The sequence below is a fragment of the Labeo rohita genome, chromosome 22 (genome assembly GCF_022985175.1).
Source record: "Labeo rohita strain BAU-BD-2019 chromosome 22, IGBB_LRoh.1.0, whole genome shotgun sequence".
Classification (NCBI taxonomy): domain Eukaryota; kingdom Metazoa; phylum Chordata; class Actinopteri; order Cypriniformes; family Cyprinidae; genus Labeo; species Labeo rohita.
The window spans coordinates 20,537,220-20,558,541 of record NC_066890.1 but is presented as its reverse complement, the minus strand read 5'-3'; the positions used below and the strand labels follow the sequence as shown (position 1 = coordinate 20,558,541).

Sequence of the window (21,322 nt, the reverse complement as noted above, 5' to 3'; positions counted from 1 at the left end):
ATCTTTCTTGTGATCTTTTTTCAGATTCGCGAACAGAACCGTTTTGACATGACGACAGCAGGGCCGCAATCACACCGGCTGGCAGGGATTGTGGTGGAGAGACCGCCGGTGAGTGTCAGAGCGACATAACCTTACAGTACCAGATAGGTGTCGCATGACACCCGTGTCACTAGATGGCGCCAGATCCTCTCAGACACAGTTGAATGTGACACATCACAGTGGCGTTGGTGATTTGTGCATCAGTATAAGGCAAAGGCCTCATGTTTTAAAGCAGGGTCTTATGAAGCTCTGTTTCTCTCTTTAAGGCACAGTCGCCAGTCCAGGTAAAATCCCAGGGAGTTTTGTTTGTCGTTGTGTCTCGGTTTTAAAATAACTGCATGTTAAACATTGTAGTTTTGGATTTGCGGTGTTCTCACTTCATTTTATGTTTTAATGTTAGAGGATTTGTGACTGTTTTGCTTTTGAATGCACACGTCTGATGGTCTGTGTGTTTTTGTCGTCATTATGACTTGTTTTATAACTGAGATTCGCCTCTAGTGTCTTATTTTGTGTTTTCTGCTCTGCCCACGCACACGTGCAGCCGTACATGGGCGATGACGAGGAACAGACGGGACCGCTTCCTCCAAACCCCTTCAGCGAGCTGAGCGAGAAAGACCTGGACGACTACCAGAAACGAGTAGAACGTCAGCAGCCCGGATTAGACGGTAAATCACGCTCGCGAGTCCCTCACACCTACACTGTACACTACCACACAAAGGATTTATGTTTTGTTTTTTTGTTTTTAAAGTAAATTAATTATATTTAGTAAAGATGCATTAAAGGAACAGTTCACCCAAAAATGAAAATTACCCCATGATTCACTCACCCTCAAGCCGTCCTAGGTGTATATAACTTTCTTCTTTCATACAAATACAAGCAGAGTTGTATAAAAAAAAAATGTTCTGGCTCTTCCAAGCTTTATAATGGCAGTGAATGGATGTTGAGATTTTGAAGTTCAAAAAAGTGCATCCATCCATCATGAAACATACTCCACACAGCTACAGGGGGTTAATAAAGGCTTTCTGAAGTGAACTGATGATTTGTGTAAAGAGAAATATCCATATTTTACTCTATAAACAGTGATCTCTAGCTTTCGTTAAATGTTGTACGTGAGTTCACGATAGAGTGACATTCTTAAACTGAAGCGAATACAGCAATCTGTCACGCCACATTAAAGAGCGTGAAAAACACATTATTGTAATAGATATACTGTTTGTATTTCGCTATAGAACTGACAGATTTTGAAAGCTGAGACTATCTCATGGTGCTCCCGGTCTGGGCCATTTGTATGTGCTATAGGCTACGATATACTCTATTATAAATCTAATATTAGAACTTTAATTTCGGAATTGTTACAAATGAATTCTCATAATTTTGACTTTATTCTCGAAACATTTCAACTTTATTCTAGTAATTTTGATTTTATTCTTGAAATATTACAGCTTTAGTACTCCGACTTTATTCTCATAATATTTTGACTTTATTCTCGTAATTTCAACTTTACTCTCGTAGTATTTCGACTTTGTTCTTGTAATTGCTGCAAATTCTTGTAATTTTGACTTTATTCTCTAAACATTTAGACTTTATTCTTGAAATATTACAACTTTATTTTCGTAGTATTTCGACTTTATTCTCGTAATCTTGGATTTTTATTTTTAACATACTAAAAGACCGCCATACTTTAATCTTGACTTTATTCTCACAATATTTTGACTTTATTCTCATAATTGCAACTTTACTCTCGTAGTATTTTGACTTTATTCTCGCAATTTAGACTTTATTCTCGTAATTTTGACTATATTCAAAATATTTGACTTTTTCACTTTATTCTTGTAATATTTTGACTTTATTCTCAAAATATTTTGACTTTATTCTTGTAATATTTCAAGTTTATTCTCATAATTTTGACTTTATTCTCAAAATATTTGGTCTTTATTCTTGTAATATTTCAATTTTATAATTGTAATATTTTGACTCTATTCTCTAAGTACTTTGACTTTATTCTCAAAATATTTTGACTTTTCTCATAGTATTTCAACTTTCGATTTTTATTTAATATTTTTAACGTATTAAAATGCTGTCTTTAATCTCTACGAAAATTAATTTTCGTAATTTTGATTCTCAAAATATTTTGACTTTATTCTTGATATTTCAAATTTATTCTTGTAATATTTTGACTTCATTCTCGTAGTATTTCGACTTTATTCCTGTAATATTTCAAGTTTATTCTTGTAATTTTGACTTTATTCTCGAATAAAGTAATTTTTTTTTTAACGTGGCACTAAAACGCCATTGTACTAATATAGCTGAAACTAAAAGTGAAATAAAATTGATAAAAAAAACAATATAGAAATTAAATTGAAAGAATTTTAGCAGTTTTGTTTATTTATATATAGTTTTTTTATTTCACTTTTAGTTATAGTTATGTTAGTTTATCAAGTTAAACTAAATGTAAATTATTTTTTTAATAATTAGTTTAGAATTTATTAATGATACAATAATGCAGTAAACAACACAAGCTAAAACTATTAAAGCCCTGAAAACTAAAAGAATCCTGTAAAAATGCGTCACAGTTTCCACAAAAATATTAATATTAATTAATAACCTAAAATGTTGTTTGATCAGCAAATCAGCATATTAAAATGACCTCTGAAGACTGGAGTAATGATGCTGAAAATTCAGCTTTGATCACAGAAATAAATTAGATTTTAAAATCTATTCACATGGAAAACAGTTCTTTTAAATAGTAACAATATTTCACAATTACACTGTTTTTTGTACTAATCCCAAACACTTAAACTGTGTTTTACCTTTCAAACTGGTGTAAACTAATAAATAAAGACTAAGCTGATGCATGATACCTCTTTGCCTGTAAGAACACCTCATTTCCTGTTCCCAAAGCCGTGTATATATGACTCAGTCAATGCTAATGCTATAACTCGGCCCCTTATAGCTAAAAATCAATACGTTGTGACTTGCACAGAACTAACTTGAATGTCCTAAGAGCATCTCACAGCTGTGACGATGTCCTCGCATGTTAACCTGTCTACTTCTCTAACTGTCTGTCTGTCTGTCTGTTCACTAACCAACTCACTCCTGCAGATGACGAGCAGCTCACGTCAGACGACGCTTCCACACTCTCTCAGTCACTGTCCCAAACTCAGTCTCCACAAAACACTCCAGCTAAAGAAGGTATAATGCACTTAAAGAGCCGGCTGTCTCACTCAACTACTACTGTGACCTGTGTGTGCTGTGTGTGCGTGTGTGCGTGTGTGCGTGTGTGCGTGTGTGCGTGTGTGCGTGTGTGCGCTGTGTATGTTAACATGTCATGTCAATATTAGCAGCAAATGTTTACCAGGGTTGCTAGGTAACAATTCAAGAGGGAAATAAAACAAAGAAAATTCCATGCGACAGTGAGAAATTCATTAAACTGAAACTACGCTTAAGTTGTAAGCTGAAATAATTTTAAATTGTTCGGCAAGTGAAGTAAAGTTGAAATAAAATTACATATAAGTATTGCATGAAAAACGTAATTTAAAAAATCTGCAATGTCTTGAATCAGTTTTTATATTTTCCGTTTTATTTCAGTTACAGTTTCAGTAATTTAGTATTTTATTAATTAGTTTCAGTTATGTTAGTATATAAGTTAAATTTTTTTTTTTTTATAATTTGTTAATAATAATTAGAATTTATTAATAATACAATAATGCAATATACAACAAAAGCTATAAGCCTAAATGATTAAAAATCATTTTTTTGGTAAGTGAAGTAAAGGTTAAATTAAATAAAATATTTGAAAAACGTAATTAAAAAAATATCTTGAATCCGTTTTTTTATATTTTCTGTTTTAATTCAGTTAAAGTTTTATTTTTTGCATTTTTAGTAAGTTTTTATTAATTTCACTTTTAGTTTCCATTATATTAGTATAAAAGTTAAACTAAATTTAAATGATTTTTTTCAGTAATTACTTTTGAATTTATTTATAATACAATAATCATACTAAAACCATTAAAAATGTTGGTAGGAGAAGTAAATTATAAGTAATAAAATGATTTTAATACATTTATTTTAATAAAACAAATTATACAATTAAATATATATATTACACAAATGTAAATAAAATCTTGAATCTGTTTTTATATTTTGTTTTATTTCTGTTGAAGTTTTAGTAATTTTGTTGTTGTTGTTGTTGGTTTTTTTTTTTTTTTTTTTTTTTTTTGCATTTTTAGTAGTTTTGTTTTTCTATATAGTGTTTTTTTTTTATTAATTTTCATTACACTTTTAATTTGTTATATTAGTGTATCAAGTTAAACTTTTTTCAGTAATTATTAATAAACAACACAAGTTATAAGCTAAATCAATTACAAATTATTTTCGGTAAGCAAAGTAAAGTTTAAATAGCATTACATATAAATATTACATGCAGAACATTAAAAAATAAATAATATTTTGAATCAGTTTTTATATTTTGTTTTATTTCAGTTAGTTTGAGTATTTTTATTGTTTGTTTTGTTTATTTCTATATGTTTTTTATTTATTTTATTTCACTTTTTTATTTTGATATTAGTATATCAAGTTAATTTAAATTTAAAGATTTTTTTTCAATAATTAGTTTAGAATTTATGAATACAGTGTAATAAACACATTATAAGTTAAAACAATAATTTTTTGGTAAGTGAAGTTTAAATAAAATTAAATATAAATAAAATGCATGAAAAACATAATTAAAAAATAATATCTTGAATTAGTTTTAATATTTTCTCTTTTATTTCTGTTAAAGTTTTAGTAATTTTGTTGTTTTTTGTCATTTTTAGAAGTTTTATGTCTGTTTTTTTATTTCACTTTTAGTTTGTTATATTAGTATAGTTTTTATTTTAAACTGCATTTAAAGAAAAACTGAAAATCAAGCTAAATAGAAAAATTGAATTCAAAATCTGAAGAAATCCAGTATTAGTACATAAACGATACTAAGCATCGTAGCTTCAAATTGTTTCTGATCAACTGTCCTGCTTGTTGCAAAACATTCTGGCAGGATGTGTTGTAGGACGTTACCTTGCTCCTCTGTTGCCTTTGTAAAACAAGCAATACCTGTTTCCTGTTTTAGAAGAGTATATTTAAGTAGACTACAGAAGGAGCAAGACACTAGACGCACAATAGAGACCCTTACATAAACTGAAGATGAAGCCTTACATAAACAAAGAAACACTGATATACGGGATAGTGTTGTGTGGGGTGGAGAAAAAGGATGCGTTTGTCCCACTCTACACCCGTTGCATCAAAATCACCGGTTACTCAAGCAGACGTATTACGTGACCGCTGATCAACCATAAATGGCCAGCACAACACATTTATCTGAAGTGTAGGTCAAGCCCAAGCCAGGACATGTTGACCCAGAGCTTCTTGTAATGATGCTGCAATGATTAACTTCTGTAATGTTTGGCATTACTAATTTCTGAAGTTCAAAGAGCTTTTTATTAAATATTCATACAGCCTTTTATGAAATATGCAGTCATCACCTGCCATTCTGTTTAACTCGGTTTAATGCAAAATAAAGCAATAAGCTGTGACTTACAATGTTACTTGATATATATTATATGATTATATGATATAATTAAATAATTACTTATTATGAATTTATTTATTTTACATAAATTTATATGTTTTATTTGTATTCATAATTTAATTACTTTATTAATATATAGCATTTAAAAAATATAACTTTTTATGGCACACCAACATTGTAACTTAATAAAGGATAATAAAGAAATCATATTATTGTTAACTCTTTTTTAAATAATTAATTTAAAATGTATTAATAATACAATTATGCAATAAATAACCACCACAAACAAATATATCCAATAAAAAAAACACACAACTTTTTTGCCTAACAACATTGTAACTTTTTTTACATTATTTATCCATTTATTTATTTTTACTTATTTATTTATTTTATTTATTTATTTATTTATTGTCTAAGCAAAATTTTAATAATTGTTTTATAATAATGGTTTTAGTTTAATAATACAAGTAATGTAATACATTAAAGATAAATAAATAAATAAATAAATAAATATTTATTAGCACAAATCCTTATGGTTGCCAAGCGATGTTTTAATTTAATAAAAAAATAATCATTAGCATTGGTTAATAATGTTAGTTAATGTTCCTTGTAATTAATATGTAATTTACTAATAGCACAATTAATACAATAAAAAATAATCACCGCAGACAAATATTCACTGAACTATTTTTTTTCTATAGCTAAAAAATTTAAATAAAATCAAATTTGGCACAATAATGGAATAATTGTATTTTTTTGCCATGTAATAATCATTATCAGTATGTTTGATATTTTGTTTAATTTATTAATTCAATTAATACAGTAAATAAAAACAATGACCAACTACATTTCTAGCAAATAAAATTAATTAGCAAAACATTTTTATTTATTTATTTATTTATTTATTTATTTATTTATTTTATTTTAATAATAATAATAATTATTATTATTATTATTATTATTATTTAATATAATTAAAATATGTGTTTAGTTTAATAATAATACAAAGCAATAAGTTTTAAGTAACATTGCCAAGTAATATTGTAATTTAATAAAGAATTTAATAATTAATTAGCATTAATTAGTAATGTTTCTAATAATTAGTGTAAAATTGACTAAAAACATAATTAATACTAATACAGTTTTTTTTATTAATTCGTTTTTAACGCTAAAATTAAAATTTAGCACAATAATGCAGTCATTTAAAAAAGGTTTAATATGTAATAAATGTAATAATTATTAGTTTTAAATGTAATAATTATTAGTACCATATTTTTTTCTGATATTTAATAATCCAATTAGTACAATAAATAAAAAAAACTACAGCAAACTACATTTCTAGCAAATAAAATAAAATTCATTAGCAGTTTTTTTTTGTTTGTTTTTTTTTTTTTGATGGCTAAGCAAAATTGTAACTTTTTAAAGAATGTAATTATTCTTTTTTTTTTTTCTTATTTTTATAAATAAGTTTATTGTTAATGCAGTTTAAAGAATTTATAAATAATACAAGTAATACAATAAATTTATTTTTTAAAATATGTTAAAAATTAAAAAAATTAAATAATTCATTAGCACAGATATTTATGGCTGCCAAGCAATATTGTAATTTAATAAAGAGTTTTATAATTCATTAGCATTGGTTAATAATGTTTCTAATAATTAGTGTATAATTTGCTAATAACATAATACAATAAAACAAATAATCTTCCAAATAAAATTCATCAGCACAACTGTATAAGTTGTTCATGGTTTCCAAACATTGATTGATTAGTCCCGTTCCTCTCATTCCTCCTCCAGAGAACCACACGGGCGTGATGCTGAACGGCAAAGACGACCACGGCGACGAAGACGAGCTCATCAAGCGCGTGAGCCAGCTGACCACCAGCGTGGAGAGCGTTGAGATCAACGTGCGCTCGGGAGAGAAAATCGAAGAGGCCCTGACGCCCGAAAGCTCGCCCTCCAAATCGCCCAACAAGAAGAAAAAGAAGTTCAGAACCCCGTCCTTCCTGAAGAAGAACAAAAAGAAAGAGAAAGTGGAAGCCTAGAGGACAGAGAACAACCAATGCCTGCTTTGTCTGTCTTCGTTTGTCATTTAAAGTTTGTTTATAAAAAAAAAAAACACGGCACGTTGTTTTGGGAGTCTGTAAGTGAATAAATGGAGCAACATCCTCTTTTAAAAAACGTGCTGTGGTTAGAAGATAAAGAGAAGCGAGGGGAAACTCCTGGGAAACTGGCTTCTCGCAAATGATAGACTGAAGATGTTTGTGTACACATGATTTTATCTTGTTGATGAGCCCATACTGCATTGTTTTTTTCATTTTGTATGTTTATTAGATTCTCATACAGACCTTTTATGAGCCCCTTTTCTATCCGCCACGTCATCTCTCATGCCTGCCGTCGTTTCTACACAGGAGATGCTTAAAAAAAAAAAAAAAAATCACACTGGAAACCGTTTGCTAACAGGGTTTGTTTTATTTCGTCTCTTTCGTTGCTTGCAATTTGGTCCGATCCTGTGTAGAATCACTCCAGTCCATACGATATAACAGTTTAAAAAACAAAACAATCACGTTTTAGTGAACATCAACTTTTCATCTCTAAAATATTTTAGCTTTTTTTTAATTCAAACAATTTAGTTTTTATCCATTCAGTTTTGTACTCATTTCTATATGAAAAATGAAATCTCGAAGCATGCTAGTCTGAATTTATAAGGCTGACGGCTGATAATCGTGTAGTAGCTCTGATTACTAAACACATGTAATGGAAATATATGAAAACTGGAGTGATGATGATGATATATATATATAAAAAAGTAATATTTTTGTGCTGCACTTTTTAACGTGGTATACATAACAGAAAAGAAGTCTATGGATGAGCTTGGCAGCGATATGAAATCTTGAAAAAAGGGTGGAGAAGGGAAACTTGTTAACGTATACAGAAAAAAATATATATTTGTAAACTGTATTTAAAATAAAAAAAAAATCACCAAATCACATCCGACATTTAAGCTTCATTCTGGGCCTTTACAGTGACGGAATCATTCATTATATCACCTTATGACAGTCATAAGTCATCCCATAACCATCCAAACTTCAACTGAGAAACGCCATTGTACCGTGTTTTTGTCATCTTAAACTGGATTGATTTACTCATCTTCCCTTTTTTGTTTTGCGCCCTGTCCCACGAGACGCCGCTGTGTGGACAGAACGTTTACCAAAGCTAATCTTTCATGCTTCAGATTAGCAGTTTGACCTCAGTTTGAACTCCGTAAGGCCCGAATGTGGTCGTCGTACGTCCCGTAGGGGGAAGGAACCACTGAGAGAAAGAGAGAGATACGTATATCCCAGTGGGCAATGTGAAGTACTGGGCGCGGAGAGCGAGACAGACACTTCTAAGCTGTGTAAATAGCATGTGCTTTTGAACGCGGGCCAGGCGTGGATTAAAACACGTTTAAATTTAGTGAGAACTGGGGTGGGCAAAAACATCGACTTTACGTTTTCCTTTTATTTCGCTTCGGTTTCCGTCACGCGTTGCGGTTTTTGCTTTCGGGGAGTGTAGGAAGCGTTAACTGGAATGTGCATCAAGTTCTCGGTTTTTGTTGCCCATTTTTGCACCTTGTTTTACTAATGCCCTCTCTGTTTTAGTCTCTGGTTCGGAAGGCCTGTTCGCTTTTGGCATGCGAGTTTGAGCCGAGCCTCTTTGTGACCTGTGAAATCGTATATAAATGGTTATCTAACGGACTTGCTTTTAGATGTACTGCTAATCAGTGTAAATTCACAAATAAACTATTTTAAGAAGCAAACGTTGCACTCGAAGTCATGCATTTCACTCCCATGGTTGTCATTTGTGCATTTATTTACATCTTTCATTGCATTTCTCGGTTCTTCATGCACAGTCATTTCACGGTTATGAAATGTGAATGTCTGAAGGAGGACGTCTGACTTCAAAGGTTAGTTTAGTTAAGTTTACTTGACCCTCATGTTAGTCAGAACTGAAATTTTCTTCAGTGAAATTTTCAATATTCAAGCTGTTCCTTTTCCATACAATAAGAGATAAAACTGGCCACCAGATAGAGTGAAAGTATCAATAAAGTGGTCCAATAGGACCAGTAGGGCTCACATTATCAGATTTTCACTCCACTATTATCATGTCCAAAATAATTTTGTCCAAAAATGCCATAATTCAAAATAACTTTATTTGGTGTTTTTTTTTCTATTTTTAGTCTAAAATGTACTCAAGATACAAGATCATAATGGACCATTTAGACTTTCACAATTAGAATGTGTTTTTGTGTAAAACCCAGAGTTGCCAGATTTTCACAAAAAATCCCACCCAAATGCTACTAAAAAAAAAAACACACAAAACTAGCCTAATAGGGTTTCATGAGGTAAAATATGCATTTTTGGCAGGGTTCTCCTGATAAAATTAGCATTCCAGGGCTAAATATGTTATTGGGATGGCTTCAGCCTGTGGACTTGGCAACCCTGGTAAAAGCATTAATGTTATCGCATTGGACTAAAACTTAATGACTTTGCTCACACAACAACTTTAAGGGATAGTTTCCCAAAAATAAAATTTCTGTCATTAATTACTCATCCTCATGTCGTTCCAACCCTGTAAGACCTTTGTTTATCCTCAGAACACAAATTAAGATATTTTTGATGACATCCGAGAGCTGCATAGACAGCAATGTAACTGAAATGTTCCCAGGCTTAGAAAGGTAGTAAGGACATTGTTAAAATAGTCCATGTGACATCTGTGGTTCAACCATAATTTTATGAAACTATGAGAATACATTTTGTGTGCAAAGAAAACAAAAGTAACTTTATTCAACAATTCTTCTCTGCTGTGTCACTGTCTGCCGCCATTATCGAGAGTACCACAATGCATATTGATGAAAAAATATATATTTTTGTATATTTTAAAAATACCTTGTTTCTCTTGTGATATTCCTGCTCAAAAATGACCAGCCTACCAAAAAATGCTTGTAAATGTCATTATGCTGTATTATTACCAAATATTAGATTCAGTCTTTATGCCAACTTTATTTTCTTTCAATTAGCACAGGTTTTGTACTTGTTTTTGGAACTGATTGATCATAGGTTGAGGTTGATCATTGCCAAAATTATCTACAAATAATGCTGCTTTTTTACTTACAAACATGAGGTGCACAAGCTCAGATCAACAAGGTCTACAATCAACCAGTTCCCTAAAGAAATATAGCTGCAAGCAGCGATTACCGGGGTCCAAGTGCTTAAGGCCTTTAAGCACGTGTGTAAAAAGGAGTTAGGTTTCATATGTCAAGCATGTAACCACTTACAGGTGGACCAGACCATTTACAGCTAATACAGGCAATTTACTAAGGAAATACATGTTGTTTTTTATAACTTTTAACAGTTATAGCACCACCTATGATCTGATCACATCTTACATGTGCTCACTAATTTCCATGAAGTTCTGAGTTTTTGTTTTGGAGATATAAGCTTTTAAATGCACTTGACCAGACCCCTTTCCTATTTGACCCGTTATAGCTATCCAAAGAGTGAAATTCAACTTTTATTTATTTTTTGGGATAATTATTGACCTAGAACAGGGGTCCCCAACCCTACTCCTAGAGAGCTATCATGCTTTAGATTTGATTGGCTGCAGTGGTTCTTGAGGCAAAGTTGTTCAGCATGAGGAGATCTATCAAATGATATGCATATTGTGTGGATGTGTGAAACAATGTGATTACAGAAGCATAAAACACGTTAGTACCATATAGTGGTCAATTCCTTTAAAAATTCTTACAGACCTCTAGGGCCATGAGTCAAACATGCCCACAGAGTTTCGTCTCAATCAGCCTCCGTTAACCTCATCTAAAGGCCCGTTCACACCAAGAACAATAACTATATTAGTGTCCACATCAACTAACGTTATCGTCTGTTTATTCTAAGCTCATGACAGCAGGATTGATTCTGATTGGCTGTCAATGTCAATCGTTCATGATCTGGAAAAAACAATTCTGAAAGTGATTCCAACTATATTGTGTCTCTGTGCTTTTATCATTATAGCTGTAATGTGGACTCTGCTATTCTGTAATACTGAGAACAGTTTTTAGAACTATATGTTTTTCGTTGTGTTTATAGTTATCCTTGGTGCGAGCAAGCCTTAATTGGCCGATGCGGCCATGTTTTTTGAGATACATGCATGTCCTCAAAGACACTTGTGGCAATTCGGACAAAGACACGGCATACCAATTTTCAAGTCAATTGGACTAATGGCTGCGTAGTTATAGCGGGTTTTTTCCTCCTGTTATAGCGCCACCAAGTGGTCAAGCTCCACATTTTTTATGTGACCTCAGATTGAGCTCTTACATACGTTTTCCGAGTTTGCCGAAAATATCTCTTTCCATTCATGAGTTATAGGTGTTTTAGTAAAAGCGTCTCTGAACCCTTACAAACGTTTTGGCATTCCGTCGTGACAGGAAAGACGAAAGTTTAACTTTTTTATCGATAATTATGATTATTCACTCTCCAGGTTTAGGAGTTGTGAGCGATCTCATGCTTTTGATCACTGTAGCGCCCCCATCAGTCTGATTGGTGACGTTGTAGATGCCTTGAGTACTACCATCCCTCCAAGTTTCAAGTCTCTATGACTTACAATCACTTTTAGGTGGACAATGTTGATCCCTGCCCATTCTAACAATTACAATAGGGTTTCAGCGCTGTGCACTTGAACCCCTAAATACAAAACCTATGCTGGATTGAATCCAATATTTGGTGGTAATATAGCATAACGAGATTTACAAGCAGTTTTTAAAAGGTTGGTGGTCATTTTTGACCGGGAACACCAAAAAAGCCATGTCTAGAGACGCAATTTTTAATTTGATGTAGATGAGTTTATTTCTTCATCAGAACAGATTTGGAGAAATGTAGCATTACATCACTGCCATTAGAATGAGAGTCCAAACAGCTGATAAAAACATTAAAGTAATCCACACCACTCCAGTCCATAAGTTAATATCTCATGAATCCAAAAGCTGCATACGATGTTTTCAACTTCTAACCATTGCTTATGACCAAATATGAGTCTACAATCCATTGGTGAGCAAGTGTGATACAATGCTAAATATCTCCAAATCCTACATCTTGGATGAGGAAATATTCAGCAAATTGTCATTTTAGTGTGAGCTACTCCCATTAAGGATGTGGTTTCACAAAACTGTGTAAACAAACAGACAACGCACTAAATTACCACTTTTTCTCACTTTCAGTTCTGGGATCTCTGACACAGCAAAACATGTTCCTAAAAATCTTGTGTATGTGGTTCACAACCACATTCTCATGAAATAATCAGCACTCACGTTCCCATTGCATTTACAGTACGTGTGAAGCACTTTTAACTCAAAACTCCTCTTATCGCCAATATGCACCAGTAACTACCAAAGACAAATCCTGCTGCAGGATAGTGAATTCCCTATTTACAGCAAAAACAATGCTTTTACTATAAGAGTATGTTGAATTTTTAACGTCCATATATTAACAAGTAATGCTCAGCGTTTAGAAAATCCAGTCTATTCTTCACTTTGACCTCTCAGAGATTGAATATGCATCTGATTTCTTTTGCACAAGCAACAGACTGTTCATCTGAAAGCAGGCGCTTCACTATTGTGTTTGTGCTGATGTGCCTTTCTGCATTTTCCCATGAATGCAACACCTGAAGTATGCAACACATTTACCCAGACACTTGTGTGATTCACGCCTTGGTTAAACCGTGGGCGGCTGGGTTGGTGGGGCAAACCCCCATGATGATTTGCTGCACACAAAGTGGTCAGTATGAGGCTGATGTAGGTTGGTCGTCTCACAAGCCTCATTTGCTTTCATTTTCCCTGTGCATCTAATTTGATTCTCCTCAGTCTGCTCATTTTACTCTCACAGAGCCATAGGATAATGCTGCCCTGAGGGCTGATCTGGGGTCAGACCTATGCATAGACAAAGTGTTCAGATTAGCCTCTGTAGTGACCCAAATATTATCAGCCTTGTGATTATTTTGCCCGTGCAGATGAATGTTTTGAAGATGTTTTGGTTGTATATGAAGCATCAAGATTAAATGGAAATGAATAAAAGAGGCCTTGTGGGTTTTTTTCTTCTTCTTACACTCTTGTTTCACCCTTTTTAAATCTGTGTTTTGGATTATTTATGAACATTGGCAAATACGGCTATAAAATACAAAACAGTGATATCTGGGTGCAAATAATGTGGAAGCCCATTTCTGCTACTGAATAACAAATTAAAGTTAATCACGTTTTTATATTTTATAAAATCTGAATTTTAAGAAAAAGTCATAATTATGAGAAATAAATTCGTTATATAAAGTCATAATAGCAAGATATAAACTCACAATTGTGAGAAATAGTCAGAATTGAGAAAAACAGAATAAAAAAGATAATAAAAAAAACTTTTTTCTTGCAGTTCAGTTTATATCTTGTGATTCTGACTTCTTGCAGTTCCGGCTTATTTCTCGCAATTAAGTTTATATCTCGCAATTCTGACTTTTCTCACAATTCCGACTTACAATTCAGTTTATAACTTGCAATTCAGAGTTTATATCTCACAATTCTGACTTTTTTTCTTGCAATTCAGTTTATAACTTGCAACTCAGTGTTTATTTCTCACAATTCCGACTTATTTCTCGCGATTCTGTTTATATTCTGAGTTTATATCTCCCAATTCTGAGTTTATGTATTGTAATTATGACTTTTTTCTCACAATTCAGTTTATATCGCACAATTCTGATTTTTTTTCCTGTCAATTCTGACTTATTTCTCGCAATTTCAAGTTTATATTCCGAGTTTATATCTCACAATTCTGAGTTTATATCCTGCAATTCTGACTTTTTTCTCGAAATTCAGTTGATATTGCACAATTCTGACTTCTTTCTCCTATCAATTCAGATTTTTTTCTTGCAATTCTGACTTATATCTCGCAATTCCAAGTTTATATTCCGAGTTTATATCTCGCAATTCCAAGTTTATATTCTGAGTTTATATCTCGCAATTCCAAGTTTATATTCCAAGTTTATATCTTGCAATTCTGAGTTTATATCTCGCAATTCTGAGTTTATATCCTGCAATTCTTTTTTTCTTTGGACTTTTTTCTCGAAAATCCATTTATATCGCCTAATTCTGACTATTTTCCTGTCAATTCTGACTTATTTCTCGCAATTCTGACTTATTTCTCGTAATTCCAAGTTTAATTCCGAGTTTGTATCTCAGAATTCTGAGTTTATATTTCACAATTCTGAGTTTTTTTCTCGCAATTTGGAGTTTATAGTATGGCAATTCTGACATATTTCTCGCAATTCCGACTTGTTTCTCACAATTCCAAGTTTATATCTCACAATCCAGAGTTTATATCTCGCCATTCTGACTTTTTTCAAGCAATTCCAACTTCTTTATCTCAATTCTGAGTATATATCTGACAATTCTGACATTTTTTTTCTAGCAATTCTGATTTTTTCAAGCAATTCAGAGTTTATAACTCGCATTTCTGACTTATTTCTCGCAATGACTTTTTCCGAGTATATATCTCACAATACCAAGTTTATATTGTGCAATTCTGACATTTTTCTTGCAAATCCAAGTTTGCAACTGAGAGTTATAAAGTTTGATGAAATCAAAAGACAGAATTACAAGTTTATATCTCGCAATTTTGAGAAGGAAAAAAAAAGATTTGTGAGATGTTTTTACAATTTTATTCAGTGGCTGAAACTGGTTTCCTTAGTAAATGTAGAAATTGAAATAATACAAAAAAAGTTCACTCAATAAAAATAAAAACTCAATTTTATTATTATTATTATTATTATTATTATTAATGTAAATTTAAACATTTTATTATTATATTAAAAAGGGAAAGAAAAAAAAGTACTTTCATCAATGCTTATCTAGAATCCCTAAGGTTCTCCATACCCACCAACCCCACCCCCCCTCCCTGGTACTGGTAACAGCAGTGGACAATGTATAAAATTTATAATTGTATTAATAATTTCTTATCATTGCCACACAGAGTTGCTTTTGATTACAGTTTGATTGAAACATTTAATATTGCAGGTTCTAATAAAGTATAAACTTTTAACTGATCTGTTTAATTCTTCTCTGAAAACCAATATTTACTTCCCTCTGGCTCTTGGCCAGTGTTAATTCTGCACCCTGTTTCCAAGCAATACTTACTAATACATCCTTAATTAAACATCATTTTAACAAAAGCAGAATTCAAAGGTAATGTTAAGTAAACATTTCCATGTAAACCACAGCTTCAAAGCAGTTTTTTAACCACATGTGCTCCAGAAATGTCCTTCCTGTCAGGAAGAAAGGCTCCTCGTCCCCCAGCTGTATTGTCATTGTGTTCGGTCCTATGAGCTCATGACTGCAGGAGCTGTGGGAAGTTGGTCAGTGGGCCGAAACACCAGCCCTTTGACAATACAGCCATTCAGACGTGGGATGTCCCTGGAGGACAGAGGGACTGAGAGCGAACTGGGAAACTGGTGTTTCTCGTAGTCGTATCATTTAGATGGGCTTTCGTGGAAGACCGCAGGATCTCGTCATTAAGCCGGAGAAGAGTGAGAGGAACTGAAGCGGGGGTGTTAGAATGAGAGAGAGAGAGCTAAGGATGGGGGCCCCAGGTCTCCAGACGGTGTCTTGCTGTGAGTGTCAAAACAATAAAACAGCTCAAGTCCAGATGGATGCCCAGCCAGAGGGGATAAACACGGAGAGATACAGGAGCAGATACAAAAGCGCTCCCTCTACAGGCCACTGCCACAAGCTCTTTGCAGCTTTAGGGGAGTGTGGATTTGTGTCAGCAAAACCCTCGAAGACCAGAAACTCCCTTTTTTGTTCTTTCAGCACTCCTGCTTCACTCCTGCCCTCCCTGAAAAGCCCGAACAGTTTGTTCGTACATTCCCGTGGACAGTCCTAACTGAACTGTCAGGGGACACAATGTTCTTTATGAGCCTCGCCAAGTTTAGCGCTGGGTAATGATGCTAAACGTCAAACCGAGAACCTGGTTGAGCAGCAAAAGCTGCCAGATGAACTGCATTTATATCCTGAAATTTACAGTTGACGTGAAAGTGTTTGCTCAACTGTTCAACTATGCTAATATGACTATATATATATATATATATATATATATATATATAGTACAGTATATATAGATATAGATATATAAAGTATATCGCTGTCATTCTAACACCCCCGCTTCAGTTCCTCTCACTCCTCTCCATCTATTTATTTTGTCTAAGCACCAAATTTTGTTTATATTAATATTTATATTAAAATATATTATATGTAATATTAAATTAGTTGTTCTATCTATCTATCTATCTATCTATATATATCTATCTATCTATATATATATATATATATCTATATATATATATCTATATATCTATATATATATATATATATACATACATATATATATATATATATATGTGTGTGTGTGTGTGTGTGTGTGTGCATGTATATATACATATACACACACACACACACATATATATAACATATATATAGAACACATTATTACATAATTTCATAAATATAAAACGACATGTTGACATATATATATATAAGTAGAGATTTATATATATATAAATATAAATCTCTACTTATACATATTTATATATAACATTCAATAAGTTGTAAATATATATATATATATATATATATATATATATACACACAACTTAAATATATATTCGTATATATATTAACTTAAAGATTATAAATAAACATAAATACATATTTGCACATTTAATAATATATATTAGATATATTTTGTTATATATACATATATATATATATATATATATATATATATATATATATGTGTGTGTGTGTGTGTGTGCTTGAATATCATATAAGATGTAATTAGTTGTGTGTGTATATATATATATATATATATGACCTGCTCTGATGTTTCTAACTAAACTAAAATCAATATATTTTATGTTAGCAGCTGTGAACCCACTTTAAATGGGCAGCAGTGTGCCTTTCTAATGTGAAGAGATCATTTGTCTTTATGGGTGTAAATGATATTCTGTTGGTATAATTTCCTTGGGTGGCAACTCCTGCTGTGAACCGGTGTCCAATGGGCATGACATCTGGAGCAGATGGTGTATTGGAGTCCCCCCAACTACTATCAAGGAAGAAACTGTCCCATCCATGTGCCAGGGCAAGCAAGAGGCAGACCCCATCCACGCCTGAAAAGAGGTCAGCGGGGTCACCGTGGAGGGAGGTAGGAGGATGTCCCAACTAGGGGACAATGCCTTTAATGGAGCCCACGGCACTGCAGGTCCACGTCCACACACACACATAGACACAATCCCTAAGCAGCGTCCTACCCACAATAGCACATGGTGACCTGGCTCGCACTCTCTCTTTCTCACACACACAGTGTAGGATGACAGTGTAGGTCAGAGAGGGTTAATCAGGATCAGCCCTTGCGCTCTGCACATTGTCTCCCGTGCGTCCCTCTCCCGTGTTGACCTGAGTGGACGTAAATAGGAGGGTCAGGTTTCCTAAGTGACAGAGATGGATGCGCGTGAGTGTGACTTATAACACTTATACACGCCTAAACTCTCAAGGTCTCCATGTGAACGTAGGTGCATTTCAGCACATTCGAAAAGCACTTGAATAAAATGTATTTCTAGGAAGCAGGTGTCCAGAGACCACACCTGTTGGTCGTAACTCTGCAAATGGCAAGAAAGCATGAGGCTGTTTACAAACATATCAAAGGGCTTGCCCCTTCTTCGAAATAGCTAGTAGGCTTCAGTTTACATCACAGCTTGTGCAAGATGCTACTCCCCCCGTCCTCGTGAAGTCTTGTTCAAGCTAAATGAGCTTTTGCTACTTGCTAATGCTAATCAGTGGCAGGTGCTATCAGGGGAGGGATGTTCCCTGCTGAAAAATTACCCTAGCTAAAACCAGCCTAGGCTGGTTTAAGCTGGTCTCCCAGTCTGGCAAGGATGGTCAAGCTGGTTTTAGCTGATTGTTCCAGCTGGTCTCCCAGCCTGGCCAGCTAAAGAAATGGCCAAAACCCCTCTAAAACCAGCCTGCTGACCAGCTAAGACCAGCCAACCAGCTTATTCTGGTTTTAGCTGGGTTTTTTTCAGCAGGGTTGTCATACTATACGGCAGGAGTTCTCAACTCTAGTCCCCAAGGTCCACTTTCCTGCAGAGTTTAGCTACTTTGATCAAACTCACCTGCCTGTGACTTTCTAGCAATCCTGAAGACCTTGATTATCTTATTCAGGTGTGGTAGATTAGGGTTGGAGCTAAATTCTGCAGGACAGTGGACCTCGAGGGAGTAACCCCTGCTATATGGTGACCAGATCTCCCCGTTTTCAAGGGACAGTCTAGATTTTGCTATTTTGTCCCTGGAAATCTTCCCATTATACAGCACATTCTAAACAGCCCACAAATCAGGGTTGCCAGGTTTTCACAACAAAATTGCATTCCAGAGGATAAAATACACCATTTTTAGTATGGTTTCCCTGGTAAAATTTGCATTTCAGGGGATAAATATCACGTTATTCGGGTCGCTTTTAAACCTGCAGACCTGAAAAACAACCTACGATAACAGTGTTAAACTAACTTGGAAATGGCAACCCTGGACTTGGTAACACATTGCAAAAAAAAAAAGCTTGACCAACATACTGGAGCCAGTTTTTAGAAATCTGGCTGCCTTTTTTATACTAGACAGCATTTTATTTAGGTTGACCATACATCTGGGATTTTTAAATTGCCTATAGTGTCCAGGTGACCAGTGTTGGGTATAACGCTTTTACAAGTAATGCAAGTTACGTAATCAGATTACTTTTTTTCAAGTAACTAGTAAAGTAATGCATTACTGAGGCTTTTGGTGTGAAAAGGCTTTTACATTTGAAAAAAAAAATAACACTTTTTATATTAAAAACAAACAAGCAAGCCCTACCCAGGTTTAAAAAGTAATGGAAAAGTAAAATAGCGCATAACTTTCAATAAAAAGTAACTAAGCCATGTAATTTAATACTTTTTTTTTTAGGGAGTAACACAATATTGTAATGCATTACTTTTAAAAGTAACATTTCCCAACACTGAAAGTAATGAACGAAAAGCAGTTTGACCAATTGCACTCAAGCACTGTAAACAATCGACCAATCGTGGTGTGTGAAAAGATTGGATTTATAGACAACAATAAAAAAATTCAAATATGTGTACATACAATATAAGAGGACTGAAGCGATATCTAATGGACATGACTGGAAAATACATATGGTCACACTAGCTGCGTTTCCATTACCCTTCAAATTGCACAAACTGAAAATTGCAATTTGAAACTACGCCCAATGGAAACAATTTAAAAAATGTAGCAAAAAGTTTTTTAGGTAATTAAAAAAAGGAACATTTCGCAAATCTGCAATAGAAACAGTTTTTTTTTTCACTTTTACAACTCACTTTGCAAACATAAAAATCACATGATCATTCTTTACTATACTATAACCTCCAAGAAACACCTCATATGTCTCAAAAGCGGCTCTACATGCAGCTTTGCTAAAAATACACATCTATGTCTCCTTCAGTTAAAAATATTGGCTAGTGTGGTACAGGGTTGCCAGGTTTTCACAACAAAATACGCCCAAAATATGCCAAAACTAGCCCAATCACATTTCGAGGGGGGTCCCCCAGTAAAAATCGCTTTCCGGGGGGAAAAATACACATTTTTTGGAGGGGTTCCCATGGTACAGTTTGCATTCCAAGGGCTAAATATAACGTTACTGGGGTCGCTTAAATCCGTGGACATAAAAAACAACTCGTGGAAACAGTGTAAAGTAGCCCAATTCCATGGGAAAAACGCAGAGCAGCTGGTAGATGGTTTTGTTCTGGTCCAAGTTGGTGATAAGATGGTAGACCATCTTGGACCATAAACAAACCAGCTTATACCAAGGGGTCAAGCTGTTTTTTGGAACATAATGGCTGGTTGACCACTTAAAGACCAACTTAGAAGAAACCAGCTACAGTGTAAATTTGGTCCATGTTGGTCTTTAGATGGACAGCCAGATACCATGTTCTGTAAACCTTCTTGACATATTGATTTGATCCTTGAATTTAAAAATATTGGCTAGTGCGGTGCAGGGTTGCCAGGTTTTCACGACAAAACTCTCCCAATTGCTACTCAAAACTAGCCCAATCGCATTTCGAGGGGGGTCCCCCAGTAAAAATCGCATTCCGGGGGGTAAAACACGTTTTTTGGAGGGGATCCCTCGTACAGTTCACATTCCATGGGCTGCGATATACATAAACCCACCAATGGCTTATTGCAAGAAGAAAAAAATTATGTTTTGGCCACATAACAATGGTTAATGGAAACAGCATCATTTTGCAATAGATTTTTTTTTTCAACATTTATAATGTATCGCAAAAGTTTGGCGCAATCATGTACTGGAAACACACCTACTATTTTTTTGAACAAAATATTGTATGCACCACTATGAACAAATATTTTTGCGTATCTGAATAGATTTGAATCTTTTTGAAGTTCATTAGCATTTTGATGATTTCGGTCCTAGAAGACATTAACTGATAGCCACAAAACTGTATTGTAGTCACAGCTATATTCCAGACCATTGACCAGGACCAGAACTATCCATTTTGTAATGGCTATTTTACAACAGCTTTGTTTTATAATTAGAAGCAAAGCATGCGAGT

At 33.7% G+C, this 21,322-nt stretch overlaps 2 protein-coding genes across 2 annotated transcripts in view; one reads left to right on the top strand and one right to left on the bottom strand.

The window, feature by feature from the left end:
* Positions 1-13,186, top strand: part of add3a (adducin 3 (gamma) a) — a 45,443-nt gene extending 32,257 nt beyond the window's left edge. Inside the window, 5 exon segments of the mRNA XM_051095520.1 lie at positions 25-108; positions 306-323; positions 581-704; positions 3,142-3,231; positions 7,400-13,186. Coding sequence (XP_050951477.1) covers positions 25-108; positions 306-323; positions 581-704; positions 3,142-3,231; positions 7,400-7,647 — 564 coding nt within the window. The 3' untranslated portion in view covers positions 7,648-13,186.
* Positions 1-21,322, bottom strand: part of LOC127153371 (NLR family CARD domain-containing protein 3) — a 269,389-nt gene that overhangs the window by 166,450 nt on the left and 81,617 nt on the right. The gene's annotated exons all lie outside the window — the stretch shown is intronic.